Genomic DNA, 12,955 nt, shown 5'->3' with positions numbered 1-12,955 from the left:
TGAGCGTCTTGGGTTCACCTGCCTCCTCTCGCCCTGTCCCAGGCTCAATCTCTTGACTGATTGCCAATATCGCATTTGTCTTCCAGGCAACCCCACCTTCCCTATTTGCTTGCTACTCACTAGTTCCACCTCTGGTTTCAACTCATGGTTTTATTTAGTTTGCTGAGGTGGGGGTAGGGGGAGTGGTAGGTGGAGTCTTTGAGATTTCCCTTACATCTTGCAATTCCCATAGTGCATTAAAAGGTATGCTTTATCCAGGATCTAGTTGTTATTTAGTGGGCTGGCCCTTGCAAGTATGTGGTCTGCCATGATGCTGGAGGAGAAGACTCATTCAGTTTACAGGATCCTATTTATGGATTCCCTCTGCTGCTGCTCTTTGTCCTGCTGCCTTCAGGTCTCAAGTCCTGTCATCTTGTTCCTCGAGAGAGCTGGCAGGCCATGATACCAAAAGAAAAAGATGAATGAGAAGCACACGTTCAACTTTGTCTTCCCAGAGAGTATTTCTAGATTTCCTCTCTCTAAAGAAGGCTGTGGCCTGGCTCTCTGATCCTGTCTATCTCTGACTATTGTCCTTTTGTCCCCTCAGGTGTTGATTAAAGTCTTCACTTTAGTGACAGTTCCAATCCTTTATCTTTGAATAGAGCTGTATCGATTGCAGAATACTTACACATACACTGACTTCCCAGGTCTTCTCAGCACCCCTCTGAGCAAGGCATCCTTGTCTCATTCCAGAAGAGGACACGGAAGCCCAGAGAGGTCACATGACTTGCTTAGGGACTGAAAGTCTGTTCATCAGCAAACCAGGCCCTCTGCCCATACCTCCTGACTCCAGACCCATTGCTTTCCCCCACTAAACCTGCTTTCCATGAAACACAACCAATGATTCATTCATTCACCTCATATGTATTGATCATCTGTGATAAACCAAGTGCTGCTCCAGGCCTGAGGAGGACGTAGCTGACAACCAAGCCCCTGCCCTCATTACAGTCTACAGGTGGCAGATAATAAATAAACAAGCAATGACACAATATAATTCCAGAGTGACAATTGCTATGACAAAAAATAAAGCAGAATATGGAGATACATTAAATGGGTCTCTGGGAAGAATGGGCTGGATGAATGAAATGAAGGAAGGAGCCCTGGGAACACCTGGGAGAAAAGCGTCCCGGGGAGAAGGAGCCACATGTCTGAAGGCTGGAGGGGGGCGAGAGCTTGGCGGATCTAAGAACAATTGAACGACTGTGGCTGCAGTGCCTGAGCTGAGGGGAGACGGGTGAGAGGTAAGATAGCAGGCGGGACTGGGAACATGTTAAGAAAGACTGAAGGGCAAAGTCTGAGGAAGGAAGGAAAGTCTGACCCTGTAAGTTTGCTTCCTTTTAAGTTAGAAGAACCTGTGTGTTGACTGACTCTGGGTTTTAACCAGTCTCCCTCTATTTGCTTGTCTCTTTCACAGGCCTACAGGTTTTCCCAGCTTCCTGAAATGGTCATGGGCTCTCCCCCTCCGCCTGTACCCCCCCGGACTGGCCCTGTGGCCGTCGCTTCTCTCAGGCGGTAACACATGCCTTTCTTTGCCTTGTTTGGAATATTTGTCGTACCCGGAGACAGGCTTCCTTCATGCCCGCCCACTCAGGGTACATCACCTGGACAGACAACCAGGTGCCTGGGGTCCTGTGAGTACTGTGAAGAAGTGGGGGCCACAGAGGGTTGACCAACTTTCTTGTCATTTTAAATAGAAAGTCCTGTAGAACGCACAATTGAAGCCCAAGGTCAACTTCCCCTTATTGTGAAAGCCCCATACCCTGACCTTGAACATCTAAAAACTACTCCAGCTCTGGCCACCACAATGACTACCTCAAGTCTGGGTGCTTCCTGCCGTGTGGGTGCACTCAGAAGTCCCTTTGCTATTTAGGGGTGGGGTCCAAGAGGCCAGGCAGCAGCGTGTCTAGGCACCCACCCCAACTCTTGGCTTCCAAGATGGGGTGGCTGAAAGCCCATGAATCAGATATGTCAAGTGTGGGCGTATGGGCAGCATTCTCTTTGCTCTGTAATGATATTGAAAGCACAGGTTTTTAATAAAGATAGACAAGAAACACAAGCGTGAGCAGTGGGACAGGCTGGAAGAGTCATCATGTCCCCGGCTGGGAGAAACAGCTATGCCCGCTGCCCCGGCCCTCCTACCCCAGCCTCCCCACAACATGCTGGTCACACCCTATCTGTGGACCAGAGGCCTGGACTTTGTGAAAATGGTGAAGAAAATGAGTTTCCCTCAGGAACGGCCCTGCCTTCATTTCCAGTGGTTTAGAATGCCGAGCTGTGTGTAGACACCACCCCTTGACCCCAGGCGAGCTCAGGGTGGGTGGGAAGCAGCAGACCAGGGTTCCACCTAACCTGCCAGTAACCTGCTGTGTAACTCCAGGCAAGCTGCCTCCCCTGTCTGGGCCCTGTTTCCTTATCTGTAAAATGAGGGCAGTGGCCTAAATGGTCTCAAAGGCTCTGGGATTCCTTAAAAGGGGTGGAGTGTATGGGGCAGAACCCAGGAATTTTCCTGGGAAGAGTTTTCCAAACGAGTAGCAGATGCCTGGAACAGCATGCAGGAAGCCAGTGCTGTGGGAGTGAGCAGGCAGGAGAAGGAGGGAGGGATGGGGAAAGGCAGGGAGACCCCACACTACTGATCGTCCGGCAGCCATCCTGAGTATAGTCAGATCATCACACCCTCTGTGTTTAACCCTCCCTGGGAAGTAGGAGGGGGCTTCTCCGTTCCTCCTGCTGGTTCTGGATGGGAGGCGCTTCACATCAGCCATTGCAGTAGGTTAGCCGAAGGCCAGCATCTATTTCATTTCTTCTCTCAACTACCAGTCTCCTCCCATGTCCTTCTGCACGGTCTGCCATCTTTGCCAAATACAGGAGGTCACTGCCCTCCATATAAACCCAGAGCATTAGACCAGGGAGGAAGCTTTGAGATGGGGTCATCCACCCCTTTCGTTTTACAGACAAAGAAGGTGAGGCTCAGAGAGGCGAGGGGGCTAGAACCCCAACCTCTGCTCCCCACCCGGCCCCCTTGATGTGGCTCTGTGCTGCTCTTACTGTGACAGCCACTCTTCTGCTCAGAGGGTGGCCCTGTGGGCTGGCAGCCTGCCACCTGCTGTGGCTGCCTTAGCCTCCCTCCATTTGACTTTGAGGAGAGCCTGAGGTCCCTCTGTGAAAGGCAAGAGAGACCCGCTAAACCACCCTTTATAATAGCGGGGAGGCGGGTGCCGGCCGAGCCCAGGCTGCCCTCTTCTTACGTGGCTTCTGAGCACTAAGTGGAAATATGATGTGTTAAATGGGCCGGATTCTCTGCTTGCCTTGAGACCAAAAAAAGAAAAACTGTGTTCTCTCATTCATAATGCCCAGAAAGCGCCGGGCCCCTGCTCTTGCTCCCTGCCAGTAGCAGCAGGGACCGTGGTCCCCAGCCCTCCCGGGTCAGCAGTCCTGGTGGCAGCAGGGGAGCGACCGGGCTCCAGAGGAAGCCTTCTCATTGGCTGCCCATGATGTCATCCCCTCCCAGGTCGACCACCCCCAGTTCCCACCAGCGCTAATTGCTTGGCTTATTTTTATGTGGAAATTAAGTGTTCTACTCCCCGGGGACACAAGAGCCGCCCTCAGGGGAGCACTGACCTTGAGTATCTAAAAGTGGCTCCAGCTCAGCCACCACGCCCGCCGCTGCAAGTCTGGGCGTGTGGCTGCTTTGTTATCTGGGGCGATGCGGGCTGAGGAACGCCCCCTCGCCGGCCCGGGGACCCGCCCCCTGATGCAGCGCTGTGCCCCCACAGGTCCACCTCGGACGTGGGCAGCAAGACCAGGACGGCCGAGGCCGCGGGACCCGAGCCCGCCCCGCTGCACGACAGTGCCGCCTTCGCGCACGTGTCCCGAGGCCCCGTGTCCGTGGCGCAGCTGGACCAGTCGGCGTTAAATTACTCAGGTGGGCCGGAGGGGCAGCCGGGCGGAGCCCGCGGGCATCGGCCCAGCCCTGCGCCCCAAACCCTCACTCTACCTCCTATCCCCACCCGGCAGTCAGAGCCGCTGCATTTCCCAGCTCCCTTGAGCTCAGGAGCCCTGGCTAGAAAACTACTGCTGTATTTCTTATAAGGATCTGAAATCGGACGAGCTATATTACAGTCGGCATATATGTTATCATTTTGCCAGACTTCAGGGTTTTTTTAAATTGTTACATATATCTTCAAAGCATTACAGATACAACCATCCACCCCATCTCCTTCCCCTTCTCCCCAGAGGTAATCACAGTCCTTAAGCAGTGGGTGTTAACCTCTTGTACATGTGTATGTGTATACAACAGTATATATTAATGCTTTATGTATTTTAAATTTACGTAAGTGATGTCAAGCTATACATTTCCTTCTGTACTTTGTTTTCTTGACTCAGTGTCTTCAAGACTTCTCCAGGTTGCTCCATACATAGATATCTAGCTCACGCCTTTAAACTGCCGCGTGGTTTTCTATTCTATGATAAGCCACCGTTTATCCTTTCCCCTAGTGGGGGGCATATTGGTAGTTTACAATTTTTTGCTATTACAAACAGTGCTGAAGTGAACATTGAGGTTTGTACATGCCCTAATTGGTTTTTTAGTTTATTCAAACCATACCTTTTAGTCTCATACTGCAGGCACTGAGCTGTCCACACTTACTAAAGCACTCTCTGTGTCCAGAAATTCCTCCAGTGGAATCCATTCCTTTTGGTTCCTTTTCTTGGCTCTTTCCCTGGGAGGGAAACACCTGGACCCTGGGGTGTCATTTCCTCCTGCCAGATGTCAGAGGTGTTGGGATGGGGACGAGGGAGTTGATGAGGGCTCAGTGAGCGGAGTTGAGGTGTCATTTCTCTAGAAAGCCAGGTCTGAGTCACAGCAGATGATGCCTCCGTACTGACTGGGCAGGTGAGCAGGGCCCTGGGCTGCAGGTGGAGGTCTGCTGTCTCCCATTTCCCCTCCCCCGATGCCAGCTTCTCCCTGCTTGTGCAGATGTCGGCCCGCGGGCGGGTGCTGGCCTAATCTGCCCTGTTCCCCTCCTCCACGCCAGGTAATACGGTGCCGGCTGTGTTCGCCATCCCAGCTGCCAACAGACCCGGCTTCACGGGCTACTTCATCCCGACGCCTCCCTCGTCCTACAGGAACCAGGCCTGGATGTCCTATGCAGGGGAGAGTGAGCTCCCGAGCCAGTGGGCCGATTCGGTGAGACCCTTGCTGATTTCTCACCACTTCACCTCTTGACGCGTTTCAGGGAGGAAGGGATGAGAGGCTGAGGCTGTGTTGTTATCTCAGCCCCTCCACCCACGAGGCCGCCAGGGGCAGCCATCTAGAGGAGACGGTGTGGTCAGGTGGGGTGTCCTTTGACAGAGGAACTGAGACCTGCCTTCTGGTCCAGGTTCCAGCTCTTCCTAGCACGGCGACCTTAGTCAAATAAATTTTTATAATAACAATGAGGCGTGTGCCAGGCTCCACGCTGGTGCTTGATTCATGTCATCTGACGTTGTCCTCAGACAGTCCCACTAGCTGGGTATTGTTCCCATGACGCTTCCGACCATGCAGACGAGGAAACCGAAGCCTCGTCAAGTGACAGGACTTGTCTGAAGCCACACAGCTTTAGTAAGGTGCTAAGGCCAGAATTCAAACCTGCATCTGGGGCTGGCCCTGTGGCTTAGCGGTTAAGTGCGTGCACTCCGCTGCTGGCGACCCGGGTTCGGATCCCGGGCGTGCACAGACGCACCGCTTGTCCGGCCATGCTGAGGCCGCGTCCCACATACAGCAACTAGAAGGATGTGCAGCTATGTCATAGAACTATCTACTGGGGCTTTGGGGGAAAAAAATAAATAAGTAAAACAAACCTGCATCTGGATGGCTCCAAAGCCTGTATGAAATTTGGGGGGTTTTTTAGGTTTAAAATTCTGCAAAAAGTTTAGATGAAATACCAGAAAATGAAGTGTTAGACCCCAAGACTGAACTCCCTTGCCTGTGGATCCTGAGGCTTTTTGTCTGACTTCCGGCCGAGGACTGTCTTGCATTCGTCCCTTGTTTCTCTCTTCATTACAAGTAGGAGCATAAGGTGCAGTGGACCTGGCCCAGCCTGGACCCAAGAGGGCAGCAACCAGGTGAACCTGGATGTTCACACCCAAACCTGCCTCTGAGTCACCTGTTAGGGGCTGCTAAGTGAAAAAAACCACGCCAACAAGATTATAGCCCAGTGAAGGCTCTGGAGTGGGCCGCCCTGCTCCCTGTGTGAGACCGTCCAGCATGGATAAGAAAGGCAGGCTGTCTCCCCAGGCCGAACCTGAGGGCCCCGGGGCTGGATGTCATTTTCGGGTTTGGTCTCAGTATTTGAAATATATCCTAGATTTAGGAAACACCCTGACACCCAAGGCCTGGGTTGTCTTTCTTTCTGTCCAAACCCCTGGGGTCCATACTTTCCATCCTACAGGCTCAACTGAGCTCAGCGTTGGTGTCTGCTCTTACTGCAGTGATGGCACATCTAAAGCTCACCATCGGGGTAAAGGTATCCTACATGTAGTAATTTTCTTGATGATCAAAGCTTACCCCTTTAATTTCCAAAATATTTAAAAATATATGCCATCTTGCATTAAAAAAATTCTGGAATCAACTATATCCTTCTCCTCTCCTTCTTTAAAAGAAGAACATAATTGTCTTTAACACGTGATTCGGCATCAACGTTGTTATTATTATGCCTCACTATACTAAAGTGACATTTGCGAGATGGGCTCTGATGGATTATCCTAATAATAGGATTATTGCCCCTACATCAAACATCTCCAAACTACTATAATATTTGGAGTTATTACAAGGCTCAGTATGTCTTCTCTTTCTCTGACCTTGTTCCCAGCTGGCACTTTATATTGCTGTCAGTGTCCCCACTTCCAGAGATATACTCACCCTTAAATATACTTTTCCTAACGTGCTATTATCTGCAAATGAGGCATGTCTGAGCCAGGTAGAATGGTTGGTAAAGTTGGAGTGAATAAGCTCCAAGAGAGTGATGGGGGAGGGGTTCCCTGCTGTGACATCACAGATCTTCATGTGGGATTTCATGACCTCTGTTTGGGTGGTTTGTGGCCATTTTTTCGTCCTCTCTCCTGCTCAGCTGACATCACTGGGTGTGAGCTGATCAATTCTGGGCTCATGTGATGCCTTAATTCCACTCACAGTCTAAACACAATGTGTGCTTTTCAGAAAGTAGATGATACTTAATTGAGCGAATTAGACAGTAAACCTGCAGCTGTGTGGGCTCATCCTCTGCATGCAGAGTCCCCTGCATGTTTGGAGGAGTCAGCCAGAGGTATTTTCCAAAACCTTGGCCCTTGCCCTCAAGACCCTTACAGATGAGAGCTTAGCCAGGCTTATGGCGACATCCCGATGCCATTGGGTTCATATTGCCTTAAAGATGAAGGAGAAGGAACCCAGCAAATCAAAAACTCACCTTCCCGACAGGATGACTCTATCATTCTGGGCCCTTCCTCCTCAGTGTGAGAGCTAGTTTCCGAGTGGTTGTTTTTAAGAAGAAGGTGATTGCTGCGGCCTGAATGGGTCTTTCCTGGAGCCCAGTTACCCCCTGTAGTCAAGCAGGGCAGTGTGCCCGTGCATGGAGCACAGCAGCCAGGAACTGAGCCAGGGAGGCCAGCTGGTTTATCACGTGTAAAAGACAATACAGGTCAGAGGGACCAGCGTCAGCTTGATAAAGATACCCCATCGGGCAGAGATTATGTGCACCCCCACATCTGTGTGAGGAGAAACGGCCCCGCCTCATTGGGATGTCTGACCTTCCTGAACCTGGGTATCCAGACGTAAGGAGCTGGCTTGGATAATCACCTGGGCCTGGGCTGACAGAGAGGTTTCATCCTTGCTGCTGGATGGAGGAGGGTTGGAGGGGCTTCCAGGCCCAGCAGGAAAGTGTGCTGGGATCCGTAGGTGACACCTGCCGCGGCACTGGCAGGGGAAGGAGTGGTGTTTGCCAGCCTGGATTTTGGCTGGCAAGGTGTGATGGCTCTAGCCTGAGGAAGAGCTTCTCATCTCCTCGCCTTCCTGAGGCTCTCCAGTGGAGTTGGCTGTCCCTTGCCTGTCCCGGCTGCCAGCACCAAGACGCTTGATGCTGCAGAGCTGAGGGTCTCAGGAGTGGACATGGACTCTTGGCTCTAGCTGAACTTGAAATGCAGGGAAAGGGGATGTGGCAGCTCCCTTCACAAACATATGGCACCAGCTGGTCAGCCTTCAGTGATTTCAAACTATGCTCCTCAGGACCCGGGATCTGAGAGGCTCCCTGCTGTGTACCATGCATGATTCTAGGCATGGGTGCTCGGCGTTAAGCAAGCGAGACACAGTTCTGCCCTCATGAACCTGTCGGCCTGAGACAGTGATGAGGTCACGCGTGATGACTGTTGCGCTAGAGAAGCTGCCTGGAGGCACCTTACAGGGAGCCCTCGACTGATGCAGGGCTGGGTGAGGGCTCCTGGCAGAAAGGAAGTTGAGCTGAGACCTGAGGCACAAGTTCTGTGTCCTGGCCTTGGCTCTGTTACCTTGTCACCTGTATATTCCCAGATCTCGGGGCCCAAGGACTCGCACAGTCCGACTGTGGTTTTCCTCTAAGATGCAGGTGAAATCTGCCAGCCCTTGTGTACAGAGACCCATTATTAGCACCTATTTGCCACTTGGTCTTTCTTTGCCAGGCAGACTTGGGACATCCATCCCCTTACTTCCTCCCTCACTTGGGTCCTCACTAGCTCTCACTTGGCCCCTTGAGGTAGCCTCAGAATTCGTCTCTTCCTGACCTCCAGTGGCTCCACCTCTAGAGTCTTCTTTCTAAAATACAGACCCTCCCTCTCTCTGCCTGACACCCATCGGTGGCTCCCAGGCCAGGCGTCAGGCATGCATCTCGGAAACCTGCCTTCTCAGGAGTGGTTGTTGGAACATCCCCGTGGGGAGAGGTGGGGGGCTGCTTGCCTACTACACATTCACCCATCTGAAATTTCTGAATCATCACCCAACCCCATCCCACTTCATCCTCACCAGGGCCCGGTTGCATCTCTGTAAAGAATGGAAACATGCTGTATTCCTCAGAAGTGTGCCATAGAAAACTTAACTCCATAGCCTGGCATTCAGCAGCTTTCTGATCCGGCCCTGCCTGTCTGTCTTTCTTGAGCTCCTGCTACACCCCACATACCCTCTCTGGTCACCCAACTCACCCAACCTCCCTGGGTGCACCATCTTCTATGTACCCCCATGACTTTGCATACGCTTTTCCTGCTGCCTGGAATGGCTCTCCCAGCTGGTCTCCCTGGCAACAGCCTATTCATCTTCCAGACTCAGCTAAGCTGCTTCTCCCTGAAAGCCGCCCAACTGCCCCTACGTGCCCTGTTCCCTGCAGCACCCTGGGGTGCTGAGTCGTCCACAGGCACTTATCCCGAGGGTTCGGCCAACATTCTGGGATAGAAGGGGCTTTGTGGGACCAGCCTGGTGGCGCAAGTGGTTAAGTGCGCGCACTCCGCTGCGGCGGCCCAGGGTTCGCCAGTTCGGATCCGGGGCGCGCACGGACGTACCGCTTGGCAAGCCATGCTGTGGCAGCATCCCATATAAAGTAGAGGAAGATGGGCATGGATATTAGCCCAGGGCCAGTCTTCCTCAGCAAAAAGAGGATTGGCAGATGTTAGCTCAGGGCCAATCTTCCTCACCAAAAAAATAAATAAATAAATAAATAAATAAATAAGCAAATAAATAAATAAAATTAAAAAATTAATCTACATTATTTAAAAAAAAAAAAGCCTTTGTGGACCAGCCTGGAGCAGCATCCCCAACAGTGGCACTGTTTCTGTGGGAAAGTCATCCCAAATTCTAAATCACTGACTCGTCCTTATTACTAGAAGTGTCCATATATTTAAACATAGAACTGTGTGTCTTCCACTTTTAACGAAAAGAGAAAAATTTTTCAAGAAACCAAGATCGTATTCCACATCTAAAACGTTACAGTGTGGTGACTAACTTGCGGCCCTTGGAGCCAGAGCTGGGCAAAGCATGTCTCTGTGGCTCTTAGCTGTGTCATCTGAAACTGGCACTCTTTGCTTCGGTTTCCTCTTCTGTGAAATAAGGATAACAATACCTACCTGCCAGCTTGTTGCTTTGAAAGTAAAATGCGACCCCGTGTGGGAAGCCCTCCGCACAGGGCTCATTCAATGTCAGCCATCATCATCAACAGGAAACCCCGGGTCCGCTGAGGGCCGTAGAGAACAACACTTCTGTGGCTGGGTTGTGCTGACATTAGAAAGGTAGCAGGTAGATTCAGATGTGGACTCAGGTGTGTTCCAACTGTTTGCAGCAAGGTTTGAAACACCCATTTAATTGCTCCAACTAGCATATTCAGGGAGTCCGAATTACCCACTTTCTAAACTAACTGTATCTGTACACTGGTGCGTGGTCTCTATTTTCTTCCGAATCTCTTTCCTTGTCCTCAGTCCCCTCCTGCTCCCAGTATCACACGTGTCCTGTGATTTGAGCCTCTTCCTAACCCCATTCTCTTCTGCCCAAACGTCCCTTGCAGGTCCCCCTCCCAGGGTACATCGAGGCCTACCCCCGGTCACGGTATCAGCAGAACTCACCATCCAGGCTCCCCCGCCAGTACAGCCAGCCGGCCAGCCTGCACCCCAGCTTGGAGCAGGCCCCAGTGCCCTCGGCAGCGGCCTCGCAGCAGAGCCTGGCAGAGAATGACCCGTCCGACGCGCCGCTCACCAACATCTCCACGGCAGCCCTCGTGAAGGCCATCCGGGAAGAGGTGGCAAAGCTGGCCAAGAAACAGACGGACATGTTTGAGTTCCAGGTCTGATGCTTTGCCCAAGGGGCTTCCACTGAGGAAGCCGTCTGCGGTTCTCAAGCCTAAGGTGTTGGGACTTGAGACACAGACGATGTGTGAGTCTTTCTCACCCTCAGTTTCTCAAAAGGTGAACAGTAGGGCTTCTGGGAAACAGGAAACTCTTGAACGACCTGCTTCTCGGCTTATTCAGCTGATTGTAGGTCAAGAAGTCCCTGCCTGGGAACATATGTTTGATATTCTGTTGTGTTAAATGTTTGAACTGTGGGCGTATTTCCCTGTGGAGCCTTAGTCACGAGAGACTGGCAAATCTGCAGATTCCTGTCCAATGCCACATTTTCATAAATCACCAGAAGGGGGAGGACAGAGCTCTGACTTTGGTGACCTCTGCATGTTAACTGTTTCTGTGTCAAAGGCAGTGCAGGCGGGCGATGCAGCCCCAGACTGGACTCTCTCTCCTTCAGCTCTGACCGCAATCGTTAAAATCACCTCTGGTCTGTAAGGGAGGCACTGACTCCAGCCAAGAAACTTGAGTCCTTTTCTTTTAAAGGTTCATATTCAAAGTCAGATGGATGAATTGGATGAAAATCAGCACTGTCAGTGCCTGCACTTATAAACAATCCTGACTCTTTTTTCCCTCATTAATTAAACAAAGGCCCAGAAAGAGAGAAGATGAGAAGGAATGGTGGACTCTTGTTGATAGGTTTTGGAAAGCTGTTGTTATTTTGGACATAGAGTACCCTCCATCCAGCTGAAAGAGAATCGGTGCTCAGTGCTTTTAGGATCCTCCAAAAGACAAACAGGTATTTTAGGATCCTCCAAAAGACAAACAGGTATTTTAGGATCCTCCAAAAGACAAACAGGTATTTCCTTTGCCCTGCAATGAGGGTGGCCTGAGAACGAAGCTTCTGTCTTTAGGGGATAATAGATACATCGACTTTTAAAGAAAATCTCTGTCTCTTCAACAATGATGTTCAGCTTGTGCTGCCAAGTGATACAGAAGGAAATAGTAATTGATGCCTGTTGCAAGCAGGCATGGTGGAGCCACAGTCTCCCCAGGCTGCAGCCTCTGTTTCTAGAAGCTTCTGAATGTAGAAAATCTGTTGATTTGTTTAAATGTAAATAACATTTTAAAATGTGTGTGGAGTTAGCCAGTCCCCCCCCCCCCCCCGCCAGCCGCCCGTAGTTACTGGATGCAGAGGACGTTTGCTGAAATGACAGGGCTGCTGACCTTGTGACCGTGATGTTGCAGATCACGCTCCTGGGCGTGGTGGGCATGACGAGTGGGCCTCCTGAGCTCTGGGTGGACACGGCCTCCCAGCCCTGAGGCACCAGCCGCTAACTGTCAATGCAAAAGCAAAACAGCTACTGACTTCCCGTAGCCCTGGGGAGGGGACACTGGTTCCTCACCAGCTTTGGGAGCCGTGTACAATGTCGGGGCTTACGTGGTGTCTATTGGAGAGCAAGGTCCTGTGCTGCCTTCACCCGTGATCCCTCTGGCTTCAGCTGTATCCATACCCTCTGAGCCCATCTTTCCATTCTCCTCATGAGTTTCTTTGGTCTTTACTGAGAGAAGGTGGGAATTTAAAAACTGAGAGAAGAGTAGGAGTGGAACTGATTAGAATGGGAGATTCAAACTATCAAAGCACAGACTTTTCAAAGAAGCTGTTTTTATATCCCACTGGCAAGTTGCCCTTTCTGGAATGTTCCGGAGATGAAGTGTCATGGAATCCCGAAACTAGTCTCTTGTTTGGATGATATTGGTAGTGTCCTTTTGGTATGCTGGTTGATCTTGCATAGTGTTAGTTTTTTGTTACCTAAAAAATATCAGCTATAAATAAAATGTATTTTTGTAATTTCCATGTGTATATATGGTATATTTCTACCAATGGCCAGTTGTTATAGTCCAAAACCTAAATCAGCTTGCAAAACACTGTGGACAGTGCAAGATTTTATTGACAGATTAACACAATGCCTAAGTCTATCCAAATAGGTATTCAATGCACTTGAATGAACAAAGAGCCAAAGAAACTCAGCCTTTCCATGCGAATGAGTCTGATAAAGTCAGCTACATTGTCTCGCCTTATCAATAATATTAA

At 50.8% G+C, this 12,955-nt stretch overlaps 1 protein-coding gene across 5 annotated transcripts in view; it reads left to right on the top strand.

Annotated features, from left to right (window-relative positions):
• LOC101391864 (UPF0606 protein KIAA1549L) overlaps nucleotides 1–12,716 on the top strand; it is a 281,751-nt gene extending 269,035 nt beyond the window's left edge. For 4 of the 5 annotated variants that reach the window (XM_087423158.1, XM_087423156.1, XM_087423155.1 and 1 more), the window contains 4 exons: nucleotides 1,454–1,551; nucleotides 3,813–3,961; nucleotides 5,073–5,224; nucleotides 10,590–12,716. In XM_087423158.1, the coding sequence (XP_087279284.1) occupies nucleotides 1,454–1,551; nucleotides 3,813–3,961; nucleotides 5,073–5,224; nucleotides 10,590–10,871 (681 nt within the window). In that variant the 3' untranslated portion in view covers nucleotides 10,872–12,716. Of the gene's footprint in view, nucleotides 1–1,453; nucleotides 1,552–3,812; nucleotides 3,962–5,072; nucleotides 5,225–10,589 lie in introns of those variants that run through there. The other variant, XM_087423159.1, reaches the window with a different exon arrangement.
• Nucleotides 12,717–12,955: the final 239 nt, after the last annotated feature.

The sequence above is a fragment of the Ceratotherium simum genome, chromosome 34 (assembly GCF_057802395.1).
Source record: "Ceratotherium simum simum isolate JZ-2026a chromosome 34, ASM5780239v1, whole genome shotgun sequence".
NCBI lineage: Eukaryota > Metazoa > Chordata > Mammalia > Perissodactyla > Rhinocerotidae > Ceratotherium > Ceratotherium simum.
This window is presented reverse-complemented; position numbering and strand designations above follow the sequence as displayed.